The sequence below is a fragment of the Gadus macrocephalus genome, chromosome 11 (assembly GCF_031168955.1).
Source record: "Gadus macrocephalus chromosome 11, ASM3116895v1".
In the NCBI taxonomy this organism is placed as follows: Eukaryota; Metazoa; Chordata; class Actinopteri; order Gadiformes; family Gadidae; genus Gadus; species Gadus macrocephalus.
Window position 1 is genome coordinate 13004887 of NC_082392.1, and position 20273 is coordinate 13025159.

At 43.0% G+C, this 20273-nt stretch overlaps 3 protein-coding genes across 4 annotated transcripts; 2 read left to right on the top strand and 1 right to left on the bottom strand.

The window, feature by feature from the left end:
- The first annotated feature begins 2942 nt into the window (after nt 1-2942).
- On the top strand, nt 2943-10510 carry LOC132468166 (ankyrin repeat and MYND domain-containing protein 2-like). Its single transcript, XM_060065866.1, has 10 exons — nt 2943-3165; nt 3548-3612; nt 4351-4489; nt 4694-4792; nt 4900-5060; nt 5458-5672; nt 6322-6457; nt 7342-7470; nt 7659-7788; nt 8240-10510. The coding sequence occupies exons 1-10, from the start codon at nt 3099-3101 to the stop codon at nt 8338-8340; spliced, it is 1242 nt and encodes a 413-aa protein (XP_059921849.1). The 5' UTR covers nt 2943-3098; the 3' UTR covers nt 8341-10510.
- A 1362-nt stretch (nt 10511-11872) lies between these two features.
- Nucleotides 11873-16610, bottom strand: smg9 (SMG9 nonsense mediated mRNA decay factor). The gene is made up of 13 exons (XM_060065857.1): nt 16151-16610; nt 15991-16065; nt 15660-15894; nt 15142-15239; nt 14929-15041; nt 14556-14667; nt 14326-14421; nt 14006-14091; nt 13502-13608; nt 13164-13271; nt 12888-13013; nt 12601-12745; nt 11873-12237 (listed from the first exon to the last, which is right to left on the bottom strand). Exons 1-13 carry the CDS (start codon nt 16295-16297, stop codon nt 12159-12161), a joined length of 1527 nt encoding a protein of 508 aa, XP_059921840.1. The 5' UTR covers nt 16298-16610; the 3' UTR covers nt 11873-12158.
- A 509-nt stretch (nt 16611-17119) lies between these two features.
- On the top strand, nt 17120-20216 carry si:dkey-79d12.4 (zinc finger protein 585A). 2 transcript variants are annotated; one of them, XR_009528172.1, is made up of 3 exons: nt 17120-17605; nt 17702-20045; nt 20137-20216. XR_009528172.1 is itself a non-coding variant. In XM_060065852.1 (2 exons), exon 2 carries the CDS (start codon nt 18011-18013, stop codon nt 19682-19684), a length of 1674 nt encoding a protein of 557 aa, XP_059921835.1. In that variant the 5' UTR covers nt 17120-17605; nt 17702-18010; the 3' UTR covers nt 19685-20216. The 2 variants fall into 2 exon arrangements, 1 of the variants encoding a protein (XP_059921835.1); XM_060065852.1 differs by having other exon boundaries at nt 17702-20216.
- The last annotated feature ends 57 nt before the right edge of the window (nt 20217-20273 follow it).

A 20273-nucleotide genomic window follows, 5' to 3' on the forward strand; every position in this document is an offset into this window, starting at 1 on the left:
GTATCCTGCAGCTGGGCTTGGTGGAGTAGTTCTTGTACCAGTGGCTCTCGATGTGGTACGATTTTGCTTTACGCATGTGAGAGTGATCCGTACGCTCGGTATCATTTGGAAATTTGACGTGTTTCACAACAACGGAGGGCCGATCACTCCCTTCCAGATGAACTCGAATTATCTTCCCATAGCCGCTCCATAATGGCTGGATGTTTGCGCCTACACTCATCTTTGAAGCGCCGCACGCCTGCAAGATGAGGTCCTGGTACTCTTGTTTCATTTTCAGATCAGATTAGCCGTTCAGTTTATTTAAACAGGACACCGAACGGCGTAGACATTTCAGAATTCAATCCCACAGCTTCGAAAACTTCACAGTCCCTTATACGCAAGAATATAAACAATGTACCCGTCCTATTTAACCTTAGGCCTGTCCAAACACGAACCATACACCGTGAAGTATCGTACATGAGCACATGGGTTTAGTGTGATAATTATAAATTGGTACATGAGTTATACCATCTACATTAACCAATAAAACAATAATAATACTTCCGATCCACGGAATTGGAGCTCTGCCACAGCTCTTCAGCCAAGCAGGAGGATGCTCCAACGGAATGAGATATTCAGCAGATTGTAGTGCCATCTACTGAGTCGGAGGGTAATTACGTTTGAAAATTTGTTTGAACCAAAAATATAGAAGACATTATGAAAAGCTATACTAGCTATGATACTAAACATTAAATTAACTATTCGAGTATTTTAGTTTTCAGTTCAGTAAAGTGGGTAAATTTCATTTGGAATACTTCAAATATTACATATGCACAATAGAGTTTAAAGAAGCGACTACATTGTTACTTTCACAAATGTCTTAAAGTCTACACTTACCCATGATCCAGTTTGTGTAATGGGGTTGAATGGTTACTGAGGTACAGAACAAAATAATGTGATTTCGATGAATCATCATTCATTGAAATCACATTGACTTCACATCATGAAAACATTACCTGCAAAAAAGCGTGGATGTTGATGTTAATGATGCAATGTATGTACTAATTTATTAGTCATATCCCAAGTACACTTTTATCGAAAGCCATGAAAAAGAAGTTGGTGTCAAATACATAACACTTTCTGATATAAAGATACAATTTATGAAATGTTTATTACACTTTATTAAGGGACATTAATTATTAAATATGAATCTTTTTTAAAACCTTTATTTGGTGACCCAATAATAATATATAATACAATTGTACTCGTTGTGTGCAATAGCTTTATTGACTTCCATTGTTTATCTTTATTTTAAACCATTATTTTATATATCTTTTTTTTTTTCCTTGTATCAGTCTGATAGAGACATATAGTTTCAAAATTGTAGCTGAAGGCTGTAGTGTTAGTCATTAACTTGCTGAAGGCGGGAGATTAAGATAGTTAGTTGTTGAAGGTTTTTCGAGAGAAAATGTTTGTGAGCCAGCTAAAGGACACAAGGTCTCTCTAATCATTTTAGAGTTAAACATACAAGTGGAAACTAAATTCAAGTGAATAAAAGTTCAGGGGTTGAGAACTCCTCAGAGATAAGGGCATGCTTAATTTAGATAAGACTTGTTGCTCTGTATTTGTCGTTGTGTGTGACATCTGGTGCTGCATGCACAAGCGGATAGTGGATAGAGTGGTCAAAATCGATCACTCTATCCTCTATCCATCCTCAGAATTGTATTTTGGTCATTGTGATAAGGCTGACCTGCCTCACTGTCTTTCTACTGTATCTGTGCGTTTGTCATAGACATCCAACCTAGTTTTATATGTTGCTATTCATGGAGTGACTGGAGAACAGACCTCTAGAAACTATTGCCTTTGCCTTCTTGCTGGCCCGGAGGAGAGTATTTAATAGTAGTCTGCTGCATAACTTTGGCTATGACCTTAAGCTCTACCTAAAATTAGAAACAGATAAATGACTGTGTCAGAGCCTGGACTAAAATGTGACTCTGTTTGGGACCCTTTGTTGTCTTACTTTGAGAACCTAAACACCCTTCTGCCAAACGTTTTTGTACTCGTTATGGCTAATGTAGATATAATTACATATTTTTTGTGTATATATATATATATATATATATATATATATATATATATATATATATTATTATTTATTTTTTTATGTGCATATATGTTTGTGAGTATGAATGAGTATGATCCTTTATCCTTGATATGATTGCAATATTCTGATTGTTCTGGGGTTAAAAATAATACAAAATCCCTCTTATGAATTGCATGCTGAGGCTATACCTTATTTCTTTGGGGGATTATTTTTTATTACATTTATTATAAATCGTAATCAATTGTAATAATAATATGTAGAAAAAGAGGACATAGAATAAAAAAAGGGAAACAGGTCAAATAGGACAAACTTTATTTGGTAAAACGAGCAATTTAACTTTAATTGAATATTTGAGTATATGCAAATAGGGTGTGCAAATATCCAAATGCACTTTTAAATGGTAGAAGTCAGCAATACTTAAATTTGCTTTCTTATTCCAACTCATTTGATATTTGGTTGTGTGTGTCCATCTCCACAAAGAGACAAATCAAATCACGATTTGAAGTCAAAGTCAGTGTTACACTCCGAGGGTTAGGTTTTTGTGTTTTGCTAGATTAACTGAACAAATTCAAGACTTCAATTGATGCCATGAATACACTTTATATCGATTATTTGATCAATCACACGCAAGCATTTACAACACCCCCTGCCCTACATCAAGAACTTTCTAGACGTCTGTGAGACTTCCAAAATTAAACCAATGGTGTATATACTGCCAGGTCAGCCTTTTTTTTTTAATGTTTCCATGCATCCATATTTCCTCTTAATGTTTTTTTTATTAAAATGTTTCCTTGGTTAATAATAGTTGAAATTCCAACTATTGAATAGTATTGAGAGCTGTAGAAGTAGAACTGTCGTTCATCCCTCCAAGCTGTACATGTTGGTATAGTCCAAATGACAGCAACATGAGCAAGTCCACAGCTAGCTGCCAGTCCTACTAAGGCACATAGCATCTATACTAGTTATATATTTACAGCTGAGTTATTATAGCCTAATTTTCCTAATTGTACGTATCATGTCTGCTCCAAAGAAAGGAGACCTATCTTCCACAGAGAAGGAACTGTTTCAGGTTATCACAGCAGGTACGTTAAATCCTTCAGCTAATGCTAACATTGAGATTAGCTACACTGGTAGCTGCAATCTGTGATAGTAGTTTGATCATTATTACGCAAATGTGGATTACATGCAATTTGCTTTAATAAGCGATAGTTTTCCAACATGAAATTAAATGTAATTCATTATTTCTATTGTTCGTGAACATCTGACATTTTGAACTTAAAGTTAAATGCAACAACATGAGAACTTGTGATTTAAAGTGGAGTTCTTCGGTAACGTTGGTTGGCAGATGGTGTGGAAGACATGTGTGCAAGTGGAGATCGGGGCGTTGGATTTGAATAACTGCAAGATGCTTAGGCGTCATGACAATACTGGTCGGGAATTAGAGTATACATTGTTTTCTTTTAGGAAATGTGCAGGAGGCTTCAAGACTTCTTGGCTGCAAGGATGTGCGGGTCAACTGTTTGGATGAGGTATGAAACAAGAGACGTTCTAAAGCAAGCTCAAACGGGACGACACGGGGATTCTTGGCTTGACACAGCAACGGGGTTCTTAGGGTAGTCAAGACAATGGAGAGCATTGAATGAGCTTCTCTCTATTCTATACTTCCTGCCTGTCAAAACAGGTGTTCGAAATTGCCAACATAATTTTCACTACCTTGCTAGAGATGCGATAGCCTAGTTTAAATGTTCAAACAATAACCTATATATAATAATTATGTTAGTATGTATTCGAGGTTCGGCCCTTTTGTCAAAAAGAAAGATATCCACAGCCTACCCGTAGGCAAGCAACCAAGATGCCCAAACATTTACCAAACCTCATTCATTAACCTTTTGCTTTCACTATATATTGCTTGGATAATAACATTATATTTCATATAATTTCTATGAAATAAGTTGTTATGATTCTAGTCTGGTTCATCGTCTTAAAATGTGTTGCATAACGACCTGCCAATCCTTGTATGTAAAATGTATGTAATCCCTAATTCGGGATGGGAATTCCTGTCAAACCAATAAGCAAAACACGGGAAGGGATCGATGATAGTGTTTTCTCGGCTACATTATGATCAAATTAAACTCAAATTGACAATCATGCAGAAATCTTTTTTCCACTAGCCCAATATAAATCCTTTATGACTCACCGTATCCTCTGTTACAGTTAACACTTCAGGTTGCACACACTTAAAATCTTTCCTGTTGTCTCCTTCACAGAATGGCATGACGCCTCTCATGCATGCAGCCTACAAGGGGAAGGCAGACATGTGCAGGCTGCTACTTCAGCATGGCGCAGACGTCAACTGTAATGAACACGAGCACGGCTACACCGCACTCATGTTCGCAGGCCTTTCAGGTACAGTGTTTGTAAAACATTTACATTTATTTGTATTGTTTTTTTAATTTTGGGAAATTATTGACAGACGATCATTTCAACAACTAATGGCAATCAAAGTCAATTCACATAAAACATACATGTACAAACATAGATTCGTGACCATATACATGTTTGGCAAAAGGAAGAGACATGACTCTGCTGACTCCCTCCATTTCCCCCCAGGCAAGACGGACATCACTTGGATGATGCTGGATGCGGGCGCCGAGACTGACGTGGTGAACTCTGTCGGCCGGACGGCTGCTCAGATGGCCGCCTTTGTCGGTTAGTTGGAAGGACACACGCCCACTCACGTTGGGAACTGGGAATCTGATGTAACCTTTATACGTTTTCTCTTGGTTAAACACAACCCAATCTTTATTCCTCCCCAGGGCAGCACGACTGCGTGACGGTAATCAACAACTTCTTCTCCCGGGCGGGGCTGGACTACTACACCAAACCCCAGGGTCTAGAGAAGGAGCCCAAGCTGCCGCCCAAGTTAGCTGGTCCACTGCACAAGCTTATCATGAGCACCAACCTCCACCCTGTTAAGGTAGGCCCAGCTGCCCTCCACATGGAAGCTTAGCTCAGCCTTGTCGTAATCCAGACTTTAATACAATTGAACCAGCATATTCTATATATTCAGATCCCACCTGTTGACAACTAGCCATGGGGTGAAATGCAGTGTGTGACCCCTAAACAAGGAGATTGCTAAAGTGCAACAAAGCTCTGTCTAGCATACAAACCTAACTATTGTGTCTTTGCATAATTATGTATCAGTCATCACTACCTCACTAAATGTACCTTGTTGACCAACCAGCTACTTCCTAACTGGATGTTTAAGCTATGGTAGATGGTTAGTTTTGTAACTGTTTTTTTCAGCCATGGTAGATGGTTCTGCCGGTCAGACAACCAGCAGTTTTGTAACCGGTTGTTTCCATCATTGGTAGATGGTTCTGCTGGTGAAGGAGAACCCTCTGCTGGCAGAGGTGGGTGCTCTGGAGAAGTGCAGGCGAGTGATGGAGCTGATCTGTGAGAAGTGCATCAAGCAGCAGGAAATGAACGAGGTGCTGGCCATGAAGATGCACTTCATCAGCTGCGTGCTGGCCAAGTGCTGCTCCTTCCTCAAGGCCGGCGAGGACAAACTGGAGGGCCTCATCAAGAGGTGGGTGTGCCCGGGGCTATCTGTAGAAACGACTTGATACGTTCCACAATTGAAACGGGACTTTTATAGGGCTTGTACCCTGTCCAATCGCGATGAACACCTATATTTCGGAAGTATTGGTAGTAATGGTGTTTTCGAAATTGTTTAGTAATTAATCGTCAAATAATTTGTCACAATGTAGAGATGTTGTGTTTGTAATTGCCACAGCGTTTCTCATACGAGACGGGGCAAAACAAAGTTTAGATGAGGTTAATGTGTATTTACGTTTTACATTGCTATAACTCTAGAGTCATCGCAAAATGTCCCAAAAAGAGGAGTATCGCCCAAAAAAACTCCAATGTTGCATTCTGATTTACGAGCGCTCTCGACCACTGTAAAAATTTGTAGGGGGTAGTCGTAGAACTGATACTGTTTTGAACCGATAAAAGTACCTGGAATTCGGTAGAGCTTACCAACGGTAAAACATCTTGTGCTTTACACTCTGTTATAACACAAATGGAAAAAGAGTCCAAACTTCTGAATTTCAACATTGTTAATTAATGTAGAGCTGTGACAAAGATTTTAACCACAGAATAGATCTCACTTAATGTCAGGTAGCAACCTAAACTGTCTATCTCTGTCTCCATCTTGCTGTCTGTCTCTCCTCCAGCTTGCTGAAGGGTCGAGAGGGGGATGGATTCCCGGTGTTCCAGGAGAAGTTTGTGCGCGAGTGCGTCCGCAAGTTCCCCTACTCCGACGCCACGCTGCTCCAGCAGCTGGTCCGCAGCATCGCCCCGGTCGAGATAGTGAGTCCGCCCTCAGGGTTTCTCCTGGCTCAGAGCAGGCCGGCAGGGGGGGGGATGCACCAAACTAAGCTGGATCGGCCCGTGAACAGCAAAGCCAATGATTCTGTGTTCACTTATTGTAATCGGTTTCTGCTGCTCATTCGATAAAGAAAGATCATCCCCTTTGACAAAACTGGTCAATATAATATGATGTAATAATAACATTGGAAGGACCAGTCGATTGCAAAGGTCCCATCATAGTGGGTTACTAAACATTTCGATTTATCTACCTATTTATAAAATGGGTACCCACGTATAATAAGAAGGCTCTGATCCTGTGTGGAAATGACATGACCCTGTGGTCAGGTTATTTTTTGGTGCTGGCCAGCCAGACCCTTCTTATCCATGGGACTGACCGTTTATTATTGGCCGCCTGGTTTGCTTCGAGTAGGTCTACAGCGTACTGCTATCTGCTGGCCAAAGGTTCACATTGCACCCAAAATCAATTCATCCTGAGATTATTCTATTCAAAGCTTTCTGAATTAGCTCATTATCCACAGTCTTTAATTTTCCCTTGATTGACTGTTAATTTTCAATGCAGGAAATCCCTGACTTTTATTTTGAATATTATGGGCAGGTAAACTATGTAAAAATGCATGCCTTCTACTAATGCCATAATATATGTTATCATATTTATGCTACTTTAACTAAGGATTCACCGATTCATCAGACGAATTGTGCCAAAACGTGTTTTGTCGTTAGATGCCGTTAATATGCCTCAATAAATACAAAAAAGTCCCATGCAACTGTGTATATGCAGAAACCACCACTGTTGTTGATGGCATGATTCTCAATATTTGATTCCTGTGAGTTGACTGGGCCTGATCCACATCCTCTCTCTGTAGGGAAACGACCCTACAGCCATCTCCGTTCTGACCCAGGCCATCACGGGCCAGGTCGGCTTCATGGACGCAGACTTCTGCACCACATGTGGAGAGAAGGGGGCAGAGAAGAGGTGTTCCATATGCAAAACGGTATGTTTTGCACCTTCCCATATTGTTTATATGGTTGCAAGTATTGTTTTTACAATTGCATGGTTGAATTCGGATGTGGGTTTTCGATGATGCCCCCTGCACACACTGGGTAGAGACCCAGTACCATTTCGAATCGGAGTGGAACCCCCTAGCCGCCTGACTATCCTGGTTGTTTTCTACCCCCCCAGGTGATCTACTGCGACCAAACGTGTCAGAAGATGCACTGGTTCACACACAAGAAGGTCTGCAAGACGTTCCAGGAGGAGAGGGAGAAGCAAGAGGAGGAGGCCGCTGTGTTGAGACAGCAGCAGAGCACCGGTGGGTCAAACCCTGCTGACTGAAACTCATACCCAGCAGCACCTCTTCCTTCTCCCGAGCAAAGCCCCTTGTGGGACAGGAACTGGACACACACTGGCAGTAAATCGTTAATGGAGCGGTGAAAAGTGATTGTTGACATACAAAGTTCATGCGAGATCCCTCTTCCTAAGCAGTGAGGTCGTGGTCACTTTAATTTGGCTTCGTATTTAGCAAGAGATGTGCACAACTCATCTTTTTGTTCATTCTTGACCATCTTTAGACACGGTCAAGAATGAACACCAGATATACCAAACATACAAAGAGGTGCCGAACTGCTAATAATACCATCATTTTTATATATTGTCATATTAGCCTTACACCTCTTGTTGAAAGGTGGAAGTGTTGCCACCATGTTCATCAATGTTGTGGTGATATACATTGTTTGATTTTAAATATAACTTGTATTTTCCAGAGGCCATGCAGAACCTCTCGTTGGAGGGAACCCACACTGACAGTCTATCGTCTGACCCAGCTGTACCAGCAGAATCCTCAACCCCAACTCCTGACCAATGAGGTCGCTCCCCTATCGCAAACCCTGACCAACGAGGTCCCGCCCCTATCCCATATCTGAACAAATTGGGTCCCTCCCCTAGCCTAACTCCTGACCAATAAGGTTCCTTGCCCTATCCCAGATCCTGACCAATAAGATCCCATCTCCATGTGGGCTCCTGAAGATGAAGATTGTATTGACGAGTTCCACCAGAAACACACGGTACTCTCTGAACATGCAAAGCCATCTGCCCAGAGGTTGGATAACTCTGAGGAACATGATGGCTGCCTGTTGGATCCTGTGACAAATTAAGACTTATTAATTATAAACTTAAAAAGTACGGAAATTTGTGTTTGGTTGATTATTTCTCTGTGGTAATAATGCTTTTTGGCAATGAATGATATACCGTTGGAAAGCCTGTATAGTTCCCTATCAAATGGTGCCCCATTTGTAAGGAACATGCACTTGTGGGATGAGCAGCAGAGCTGAGTATGTGGGTTGCGCCCATGAAAAAGTTGCCATATCTTCTCCAATGCCACCAATGCCAAACAGCTTATTCTGCCATTGACTCGTTTGGTGTTTGGTGGATTGGATGATTGAAGTTTTGAAGAACCAAGACATATTGGCAATTGAACAATTTATTCATTTCACAAACAGGAGCCTCAGTAGTGTGTGTGGAAGAACCATACACAGCCACAACAGCCTGGCACCTCATGCTGGTCACACACTGCTGTGGGATGGCATCCCATTCTTCAAACAGCATTTGTCGCAAGTCAGCCAACGTGGTTGTGTTGGTCACTCTGGCACGAACAGCACGCCCAAGCTGATCCCACAAGGGTTCAATGGGGTTGAGGTCAGGACTGCTAACAGGCCACTCCATCCTCTCCACTCCCACATCCTGGAGGGAGTCTCTGATAAACCCCGCCCTGTGGGGGCAAGCGTTGTCATCTTGGAGGATAGAGTTCGGTCCCAGACTGTGGAGATTTGGGATTGCCACTGGTTGCAGAATCTCTATATCTCTCTGCATTGAGATTGCCTCCAATGATGTCAAGCCTAGTTTTTCCAGTGAGGGAGATGCCGCCCCACACCATCACACTGCCTCCACCAAAAGATGTTATTCTATCGGTGCAGAAATCAGCATAGCGTTCTCCGCATCTTCTCCACACTTTGACCCTACGATCCAACTGCCGTAGGCAGAATCTGGACTCATCACTGAACATAACGTTCCTCCACGTGTTCAGGTTCCAGTGCACGTGTTGCCGACCCCAGCGCAAACGGGCCTGACAGTGAAGGGCAGTCATGGCAGGACTCCTGGCAGCCCTATGAGACCTGAGATTGGCTGCGTGTAGTCTGTTCCGGATTGTCTGGGCAGAGAGCCGTCAGCCATATCGTCCTGCAAACCTTGACTGCAAATCTGTAGAAGACAGCCTACGGCACCTAAGTGCTGACAGGGTGATGAAACGGTCTTCTTGGGACGCCCACTTCGCGGCCTGTCTTTGACATCCCCCGTTATATGGAACTTGGCCTTCAGTTTGGAGAGGGTACTAGGGCTCACTCCAAATAATGCCGCAACTTGGTTTTGCGGAACACCAGCTTGAAGTTGCCCAATCAGGTGCCAGTCAGGCACCTGATTGGCAGCACCTGGGCATACCAGAAGCTCAAAACAAGTGTCAATAGCAACAGCAAAATAACCTGTTTGGCAATGGCAGAAAAGATTTAGGAGAAATAATCAACCAAACACCAATTTCCTTACTTTTTGTGCTAAGTTTATATTCTGTGTTCCTACACGGATCCAAAATGGCTGCCAAAGCAGAGTGCTCTTCATTCACACTAGGATAGTGTCCCAAAGTTTGAATTGTAAATTTCTTGTTCCTTCTTTTTTATTTGAAGTATTCTGACCGTGTTGTTTTATCTGTGTAAGAACGCAAGTTTTGGTATGGTATTTCAAGGGAGAGGATAGAGAAGTTTTTTTTATTCAACACAGCTAAATTCTGCCTTAAACTGTAGCATTGTATGGTAACCAATAGGAATGGAGCTGTTTGCTGGAGTTAAGTATAGTGTGTACACGGTTTGTTATGCCATAGAATAATAAAAAAGATAGCATTGTTGACTTCCTGACAGCTTGGGAAAGGAAGGTTTTAAGGACTGCACAATCATGAAAAATGTATCAATAAAAAGCTATTCTAATATAAACAGCATTCTTGTATAAATTCTGAACAGTATCTACATAATTCGATATTTTCTTTTACCAGTTACTGTTTACCTTCTTGAAAGCTAACAAGAGTTCAGTAAAGTGGCAGTGTGTTTGAAAGATTGGCTGGTAGGGGGTGGTTGGCGTCTAACTCTGGGGGGGGGGGGGGGGGAGCAATAGTATTTATTTTTGTTATTTTAGGTATGGTATCCCCTGAAAGAGTCCATATGGTAACCCTGGTCAGAGTCCAGTTTATGTATTTTATTGATGACTTGTCTGGGCTCCTCCAACCTTAAAGAACACAGGGTGGTGATATTAAATCCAGTCTTTCGATAAAGTTGTGGTTAATGAACAAGGAAAGCAGAAGATCTTCGAGTGCATGTGGAGACGGCTGGTTTATCCTGTGCACACAGATTACTCAACGTGCAAAAGTTGTGCAGCCTCACCCAGGAGGCCAATCAGACTCAGCCAATCAGACTCTGCCAGGTGAGGCTGCTTAAACACTGGTTTAGAAAGCGTACTGTGAACTCTACACTGAACTGGGCTAGAACTCTCGACTTGGAGATGCTTTGCTCTACATTGCTGGGTACATTTTTTAAACTGGGATTACTGTTAGAACTTCTTGTCTGACAGTGAACAAGGTTTCTAGCTACCAGATGGTGCAATAGGCAAGACACGTCAAAGGAATATATAAGAGGAAAAAGGGCATACTTGTAATGTTATGCCCAAATCTAAAAGGTCCAGAGGTCTTGCAAATTTTGTGGGATTTAACGGTTTCTACTTGCCTGACCCTGCCTAATGCAAAGTCCTTCGTGGGATATTCCGTATTTAATGATACATGATTTAAGCCACCAAAGTGTGTGTGACTCCCAAGTGAGTCCATCAAAAGATTAGTATTGTGAATAACCATGGGGACCATCACGATTTGTCAGGGTTGGCCTGCTGCCGCCGAGTCCCGTCATCTCACAAATCTGGACACCTGAGGTTGACAGTGAGGACCCTTGCGACCCGTCGAGCGGAGGTTGTCCCACTTCCTGTTCCTTCTCAGAGCACCAGGAAGCACTCCAGTGCAACATTGAGCATTGCAAGAGCGGTCCCTGCCCAGTACGCCTACCTCTCCAGTCGTTGGGCCTCATGGCTCATGTCCCCGGTCTTGAAGCAGTGCACTGTTAACGGGCCATTGGAGCCAGCGACATGGAGGGGGTCTTAGAGGTGCTGTGGGTACGATTGAAGAGACATCATTTTGGTGCCATTTTCACGTTTATGCTCATGTTCACGCCCCCACCCCTACTTTAATAAAAGGATTTAACCAATTTCACATTGATTTTCATGTTTTCACCCATTGTAATAAAATAAATCAAAGGTTAAATTTTGGCAAGAGATTTTATAATATAAAGTGATCACCCAGCTCCAAAACTAAACATAATGAATAGCCAATTAAAAACAAAAATACACATTTTCCAAGGCATGTCCAAAAATGCATATCTTTCGCCCCTGCCCAACCATCAGTCTTCCATCATTTTCAACATCAGTTATGTTAAGCTCTTCATTTTGATAGAAAGGTCCCGCCCCCATGGCAGAAGGCTTAGCTCTCCTTGGAACACAGACTCTGCTGAAGGAGGGTGGACCGAGGGCCCCGGGCCCCTGGTCTCAAGCCAGCAGGCGGCTGTATTCAGCCAGGGCTGAAGACTTCTTCACTCCATCCCAGATACGAGCCGCGTAGTGGAACCTGTTTACATAGGCTGGTTTAATAGAATAATGATGTGTTCAATGTACCCTAAACATATGCTGGTTTAATAGAATAATGATGTGTTCAATGTACCCTAAACATATGCTGGTTTAATAGAATAATGATGTGTTCAATGTATCCTAAACATATGCTTGTTTAATAGAATAATGATGTGTTCAATGTATCCTAAACATATGCTGGTTTAAAAGAATAATGATGTGTTCAATGTACCCTAAACATATGCTGGTTTCATAGTATAATGATGATAATAATAACAGCATAATGTGTTAAATGTATTTAATACAGTCAATGCAGAAGTGAAGAAACAGGAAGGAGATAAAGAGGGTGAAGTGTGTGAGGTACCAGTTCTTCTCTGTGAGGATGGTGTGGGACAGCTGGCAGCGAGGCATGGCCAGTATTTGGCTGCGAAGCTTGGAGACCACAGAGGAGAAGGTTGGCTGGCCTCTGTATCCAGGGAGAAGAGAGAAGAGAGGGGACGACCCGGAACCTGGAGACACGCACGCACGCACAAACGGACCTTCTCAACATCTCTGCTCTTGGCTAACAAAGACATTTGGATGTTGCATGCTCCACAAGCTCTTGAAGAAGGGAGGTGTTTGAGGGGAGGTCGGAGCAGCAGGGAAGCACACCTGCTTTAGTGAGGCCCTCGTCCCCTTCACTGTCCTGCGGTGGGAGCAGGAATAGGTTCACCTCGCTCTCAAGGTACTTCCTGCCAAGACCTGGGAACATGTTGCAGTCCAGCATGGACAGGGTTCCTGGGAGCAAGAGGAACATAGGTCAACCAGGGGCTCCCCCCTCAGCTGGCAGTGTTTGACGGTCGTGTAAACTGGCAGTCTCAAACGAGATGAAGGAGATGGCACGAGTTCTCCAACGAGCGGAGGTGGTTGGTTTGGGACTTTCCTTACCTTTGTATTTGAGATGGGAGTGCGCCATCATTTTGTCAACCACTGAATGCATGTTCTTCAGATTGCGTGGGCAAAAGTCGTCCCTCCTGGCTTTGTTTTGCAGGAAAACTGCACGGAAAAAACATAAGATGTAGTGAACATGGTACAGCGTGTAGTAGTAGTCCAATAGCAGTGCATGTAGTGCAGCGAGTACTCGTCCTATAGTAGTGAACCTTAGTTTAGCAAGCAGTAGTACCATAGTAGTGAACATAGTACAGCGAGTAGTAGATCCATAGTATATATGGATATATATATAGTATAGCATATATACTAGAGTACTAGAGTACTTCAGCACTCACCTATATGGGGGTAGTACTCGGCTCCCTCTTCGGCCCCTGAGGAGCCGGTGCTGTCGTGACTGGCCGAGGGAGTCGAGGGCTTGAGCATCTCTGCAGTCTGAAGAAACCTAGAAACAAAAACACTTTCAACTGTTGATGCTGCTGCTAAGTTGTGGCTGACATTTAGCTGCTGGTAACACACATGAAATGGTTTCAACATGTTTAAATGATGTTGATATAATGTCTGTCTTGATTGGAATCCAGCAGTTTTACAGCCAGTTGGTCGGTAAAGCTTGTCTGCAATCTCAGTAATAGTCTCCATGAGCCAAACAGCTAGAATGTCACTATTAATAAGAAACTTTTCGTATTTGAGGTTTTAAATTATCTGAATACTGTCAGGAACATCGTTACCAAAGCACACAAACTAGCTGACCAGATTAAAAACAACCAATAATAAATTAGGCCAATAAATTCATAATACCGAAAAAAACATGAAATAGGGCAACAGTACATAAACCAAAGTACCTGTACATGTTGATGTCTGTGAACCAATCTTGAACTACTATGACTACATGACACACTGTGAAGAGGAAGGCCGCCATCTGAAGAGACTGAGGAAGCATGTGAAACATACTCATGAGATATACTTTATACTGAAGAAACTGAGGAAGCATGTGAAACATACTCATGAGATATACTTTATACTGAAGAAACTGAGGAAGCATGTGAAACATACTCATGAGATATACTTTGAACTGTGTTCTACAACTGTGGAGACTTGACTTCAAAATTAGCCAATCTTTAATTGGCTAATGACAAATGTCTGTTGCTTGCCCAGTACTCACCTGCATCTCTATGTAGGTGTGCGGAAGGTTGTACTCTGGAGGTAACTTCCGATCATTGTTGATAAGATGGTCCAGAATGGAGGGACTGAGGATAGGCTGAAACGGCAAAGAAGGTTTTAGGAATAGAAGACATCAGAACACCCCGTGTGTACTCAGTAGTTTTATCGCAATCTTCAAAGGTCTGAAGAATGATCAAACTGGACTGTTTTTCTTCCTCCCATGAGTTTTACCTGTGTATCCAGGTAGATGACTCTCTCCTGCGTGATGAAGAAATCTATTCCTGTGCTTTGGTTTCCCGCTCTTTCCTTGATTTCCTGCGTCTGAGTCCTGAAAACAAAAGCCCTGAAAGAACAAAACCCTAGAAGTCAAAAACAGAGCGTTCATAAGCTCCTAGCCAGCCTAGCTTCCTTTAACCGCTGTAGTTCCAGGGTATTGGAAGCTTGGCCTTAATCGGTCAGACGCAACATGTTCGTCAAACCCAGCCAAATACGGTGTGTGAAAAGGGTGTTATGGTCAACAATGCATATCGCAAGTACACCTGTATGTCTTAGATTTTACTGTCACATTGTGGTAAATTAATCCTAAATGTAAACATGTACTTACCTTTGGTCTTCCTCTGGAGTGTTTGCAGATATAAGAGACATGATTGTAGACTTCCCAGTTCCCTGTAGGCCAAGGACTCCCACGACCAGCATATCGGTCTGGTCCCTCAAGTACTAGAAGACACGTAAAACCTCTTTACATCCGTCATCGCAGACCGTGAACACTGAGACCCCTCTGGGTACCGTTTAGTTTAGCTCCATGACACTGACTCACTTCCATGGCACTGTCACACCAGTTCATCTGATCGTCCACGAGCTTGATGCTCTGCCTCATCTTCTCTGGAGCGATTAGTTTGGTCTGGCCAACCACAGCTGCAATGCATAGAGCAGAATCTGAGACATGCAGGGAGGCTAAATGATTCCATATTGTAAGGGAGTAGAGGATACTGCCGAAGCAAGGGTATTCCACTCCCGATTGAAAGATTCAGGGTTCAATCTCCGATGCCTGCACCCAACCTACATGTACCTTTTGAGACACCGAACTCTGACTTGTTCCTAAGTGACCGGTATCTGAACCCACTGGAAGTCGTTCTGGATAAAAGCATCCGCTTCTATGACTAGGCTGAAGAGTTTATCGATAAGATCCTGTAAGCTGATCTTGTAAGAGGGCCCAACAACAATGACAAGCCAGTCATTGCCCCAAATACTACACCATAAAAAGGTGGGAAACAGGATAACTCTTTACTACTGCCATACTATACTATACTGAACACAGAATCAACACAAACTCACGGTCCCCAGCACCACTGGAGGCAGAGGCACCCATGCCACGGTTTTGGATCTGGTAAACAGGTTGTGTAGGACGTTGTCCCTCCCTCTCCATCTTGGACGGCCCAGAGCCAGGGAGCTGAGGGGTTGCCTCTGGTGGAGTACCACATTTTGTGGCGTCTTCCCTCGTTTTGATTAACATAATCGGCTTCTCTGGGGCAGGGGCTCCACTGACAGAGACACTCTGAGCTGGCTTTGACTACAAAAGGATAAAATCATAAAAAGAAATTGAAAACGTTGAACAGAAAGACAAGAGAAGCATCAGGGGAAAATACAGAGCAAAAGTCCCACATACTCTTTCTCCGGGGGGTTTTGCGAGTATGATGGGAGTCTTTTGGAGGAGTTGTCCTGGAGGATCCTCACTTGTATCCTGAGAAAAAATACGTCAACAATGTATTATACCAACTTTCAACATCATATTTTATAAAACATTTTGTCGGTGGGGTAAAGCTTACCCTTCGTTCTCTAGGGTAATAGTCCCTGTCACGACTTGGTCCCGACAAATTTTGACCGGGAATACCGGACTCTCTTTCGCCCCGTCTCCGTCTTCTCCTCCGTCCCTGTCCGTACATCCCGGGCTGACTGTGGCCCGACTCTGACATGATGACACACCGTAGTGGGTGGACTACCAACAGCGTTTCAGCACAGAAACGGTTTGCCTCCAACAATACACGTTGGTGCGCAGCTGATTTCACCTAGGCAATGTGTCCAAGCGTCCCCGTAGCTGAAACGAAGCATGGATATTATTATAGCTCTAAGATAACCCGCCTAGTGCCATATACATCATTTAACTAACAATAAAGAAAGATGCTGTCTATACTGCGAACACAGCAAGCAAGAACCCTCACGATTAAATACAACGAGCTTGTTTTGTAGCTCGACATTCCCCGTCTAGTAACTTTCCACCACAGAGGTAGCGCTTAAGCACTAAGCCCGCCCTCATATATATCTAAAGTGAATAAAATCAAGCGCCCCAGGTCCATCTTTTAAATGATCTCGTTGAGAAACATACATTTGGAAAACAAACATTCGGCCCCACCATATTATTTAATTGTTTATTTTATACGCACGTTATGGGAATTAATTGCTAACATCAATACATACTATCCAAACCTACTATACAGTAATAGAAACTGTCAACAAACTGACAAATTAGTCGCCCTACCCACTGGAGATTCTAATATGTAAGTGCGGTGTAGTCAATGTAGCGGAGTTACCTGCCTCAAACAACCCAATAGTGTCATACAGGAAAAACGGTTATGGGATCCTCATACACAGATTTTAATAGTTAAATTCCAAATATGAATGCATGAAGTATTACATTACCAAGTAGTAAGGCTGTTATTATATTGTTAGATGCTGTTGATAACTGCTGAAACGTAAACTATTGACTTTTATTTTGAAGGCTGAATGAGGTGCTACGGAGTACGTGCATCAAATCCACCCGACTCAACCTCATCCGGTTTAACCCGACGTAGAAAGATTAATAAGGCACTTTGTCTTATGATTGCGAGGGATAAAATATGAAAACGTGGTAAATATGACAACATTAGCAGTTGAATTGCTATTTTGAACCACTCGGGAAGTGGTTACATTCCACGTATAGGTTTTTTGAGTATTATTTTGATAGGGTTAGCATCATCACATGCCAAATTGTACTTACACGGACCAACACAATTACACATTTCTGTGGAGGAAGTTCAGCAAATCAATCGGATTGTATTATTCGTCTTAGTACAATTAATTTGCCCTTCTTTAACGTCGTCTTTTAGAAAATATACTTGTGCAATGTAGTGAACAACGCGAATGTGCTATCGGTGTACTATTGTAGAAGGTAGGGTGAATGGAACTGTGACACACTTGCTGGACCCCATGGTTAATTGGACTGGTTGAGGTTCATATTACAACAGGTATTATCCTAAAATAATTGTCCTTTACTTTGTATATTTTCATAATTTGTCAATTTGTTTTACCTATAACCTCATACATTCTCCTTTCAAATGCAGGTTCTGCAGGACAGCATCAATGCTATTATCGGTGGAAGGGATAAGTCATGTGTAATTCTTTAAGTATGCACAAGACTGCTGTGCAGAAGACGTTTTGATTTTCGATAATTGTCAGATATGCTTCTGATACAGGAACTAGTTTTACAACATATGAGTTAAACACTGCTTGGACATGTCCCTGCTCAAGGCAATCTTTTAAAGTAACACTGGACTGCTGTATTGCCGATAATTCAGAAGAATCGTACATCATTGTATGTATTCTTCAAAGAGGACTCTACCCCCGTTTCAAAAGATTGTGATTTTCCACAAATGGCAAAAATGTTAAACAGCCCAATACAACACAGCATTGGACCAGTGTCAGCCACGATGCCTTGTGTGACGGTAAAAGAAGAAAGAGATGATATGGAGCCGTATCAGTCTACACATTACATTTCAAGGCAAGATTTCAAAGTGGAAAATCCTTACGATGGAATGTACGACGACTGCAACGGCAAAAACCATTTAACAAGCCACACAGACGACAACCAGCAGCACTCTTCGGACGACGATTCATCCGGAGACTCCTCTGGTGATGGAGCGGGGGAATTTAATCCAGAGGAAATCGGAGGACCGATTTCACACGACACTGATTCGGATTCCTCTTCCGAGTCAAGTTCGAGCGGGTCATCCAGCAGTTCCTCCTCTACCGAGACCATGGACGACACTGGGGACGACGTCCCGGCTGTGACACAGCTGATGTGTGAGAACTGTGGCAAAGGGCCCTTTAAGAACCTCAAAGTCCACCTGCATCACTGCAGCGGCATGGCGAGTCCGTTCCAATGCTCAGTATGCAAGAAGAGCTTCCGCAATGAGAAGGCTCAGCTGAAGCACAGGGCGCGTTACCACGTGTGCTTCCTCTGCAGCGAGGTGTTCGTCCACTGGAGCCTCTACAGGTCTCACGTGTGTCCCAAGGGCCCCAAGCCGCTCTCCCCGACCATCTTCTGGAGCTGCTCCACGTCGCCGCCCAATAAATGCAATATTTGTAAAGCCTGTTTTGCTACCAAGAATAGTTTGCTAAGTCATATGGTCTTTGTTCACAGTACCAAGGTGACCTCCAAAGTTTGCATTATTACGAACCCTGCCCTGATGACGCCGATCAGCACTGCCTCTGCCGCAGGTGGATCTGGACTTGTCTTGTCCTCCAGTGGAGTCGCACCTTCTCAGGATATCAGAGGAATCACCCCCACTATGAATGGACATTGTTTTAAGACAGAGGAGGGTTTACTAAACGGGCATGTGGCCAACTTCGTGACTGATGTTCAGACCCCTCCTCACAAGAGCAAAACCAAACCACAGGCTCCTGTCCAGAGTGTGTTCCAGCATCGCGTGAACACTAGATCCAGAGCGGCGTCTATAGCAGCCAACGCTGGAGCAACCAGTGCCTTGACTCGGCAAGCAAAACCGTCCTGGACGGCCGCCACTGTGGTCTGCAAAGCTAAGCCGACGGCCGAGCATCCCCCCATCGTCATGAGGATCTCCAAAACCAAGAGCCAGGAGCCCAAGAAGAGTCTGCGCACAAGCTGGCGTTCCAAAGGCTCGTACCCCTGCCGGCAGTGCGGCGCCGTTTCCCAGCAGCCCTCGCTCGCCGTCTCCCACCGCTACCGGCACCGCGGCCGCCGCCTGCACCGCTGCCAGTGTGGGCGCAGCTTCCTGCGGCGGCTGCATCTCCTGCGACACTGCGTTCAGCACGCCGAGGCCAGCAGCTATATATGTGCCAAGTGTGGAGAAACCTTCCGAGGAGCTAAACTCCTTGTGGAGCATTTAACGGGCCAATCAAGGAAACCTGCGGGTGTTTCCTGGACACAAAAGTCAAGGAAGAGTTGCATCAAGAAAGTTCCCTTTTGTTGTGAATGTGGATTGTGCTTTGACAGACCTTCTGCTTATATATGGCACCAACTTCAAAACATGCAAAAACCAAAGGTGCATAGAAATCGCTTAAAGTGAGACTTTATAACAGATCCATTTCCTGTTGAATAGGTTTGTGTTATTTGTTCCCCAACACATGCATTCAAGTTCAAGTTCACACAAGTTTTTTCTACTTTCTAAAGTCTTCCATTTTATGATTACAATGGTTTGGTATTTGTGACTTTAGATATGGCACTGAACATTATTTATTTATACATATTGATTGATGAAAAGGAAATTAAAACAGGACACCTTCTGATAAAATGTTTTATTATAGTTTTTGTCTTGCCTGCAAAACTGTTGACAGACAAATGTAACACAAATGCAGATTATATAAAATAACTGTTCTGTTTATTCTGAATAATTATCCATATTCCATATGACAAACCCCAGTTGAGATGTTTCTTTACCTAACTCTAAGACAGAACATTGGAAGACCTTTTGAATAGTTTTTATTCAATTGATCAACAATCCTCGCTGACATTTCAAAGTATGGTTTATCATTTGTTAGGATGAACAACTTTGTGAAACCAGGTTATTAAAAGTTTTGTTAAAGACGGTTTTCATACTTGCCCGATGCCTGTTTTCTTAATCTTAAACTAGCCATGTAAAGGCTTATAATGCTTAG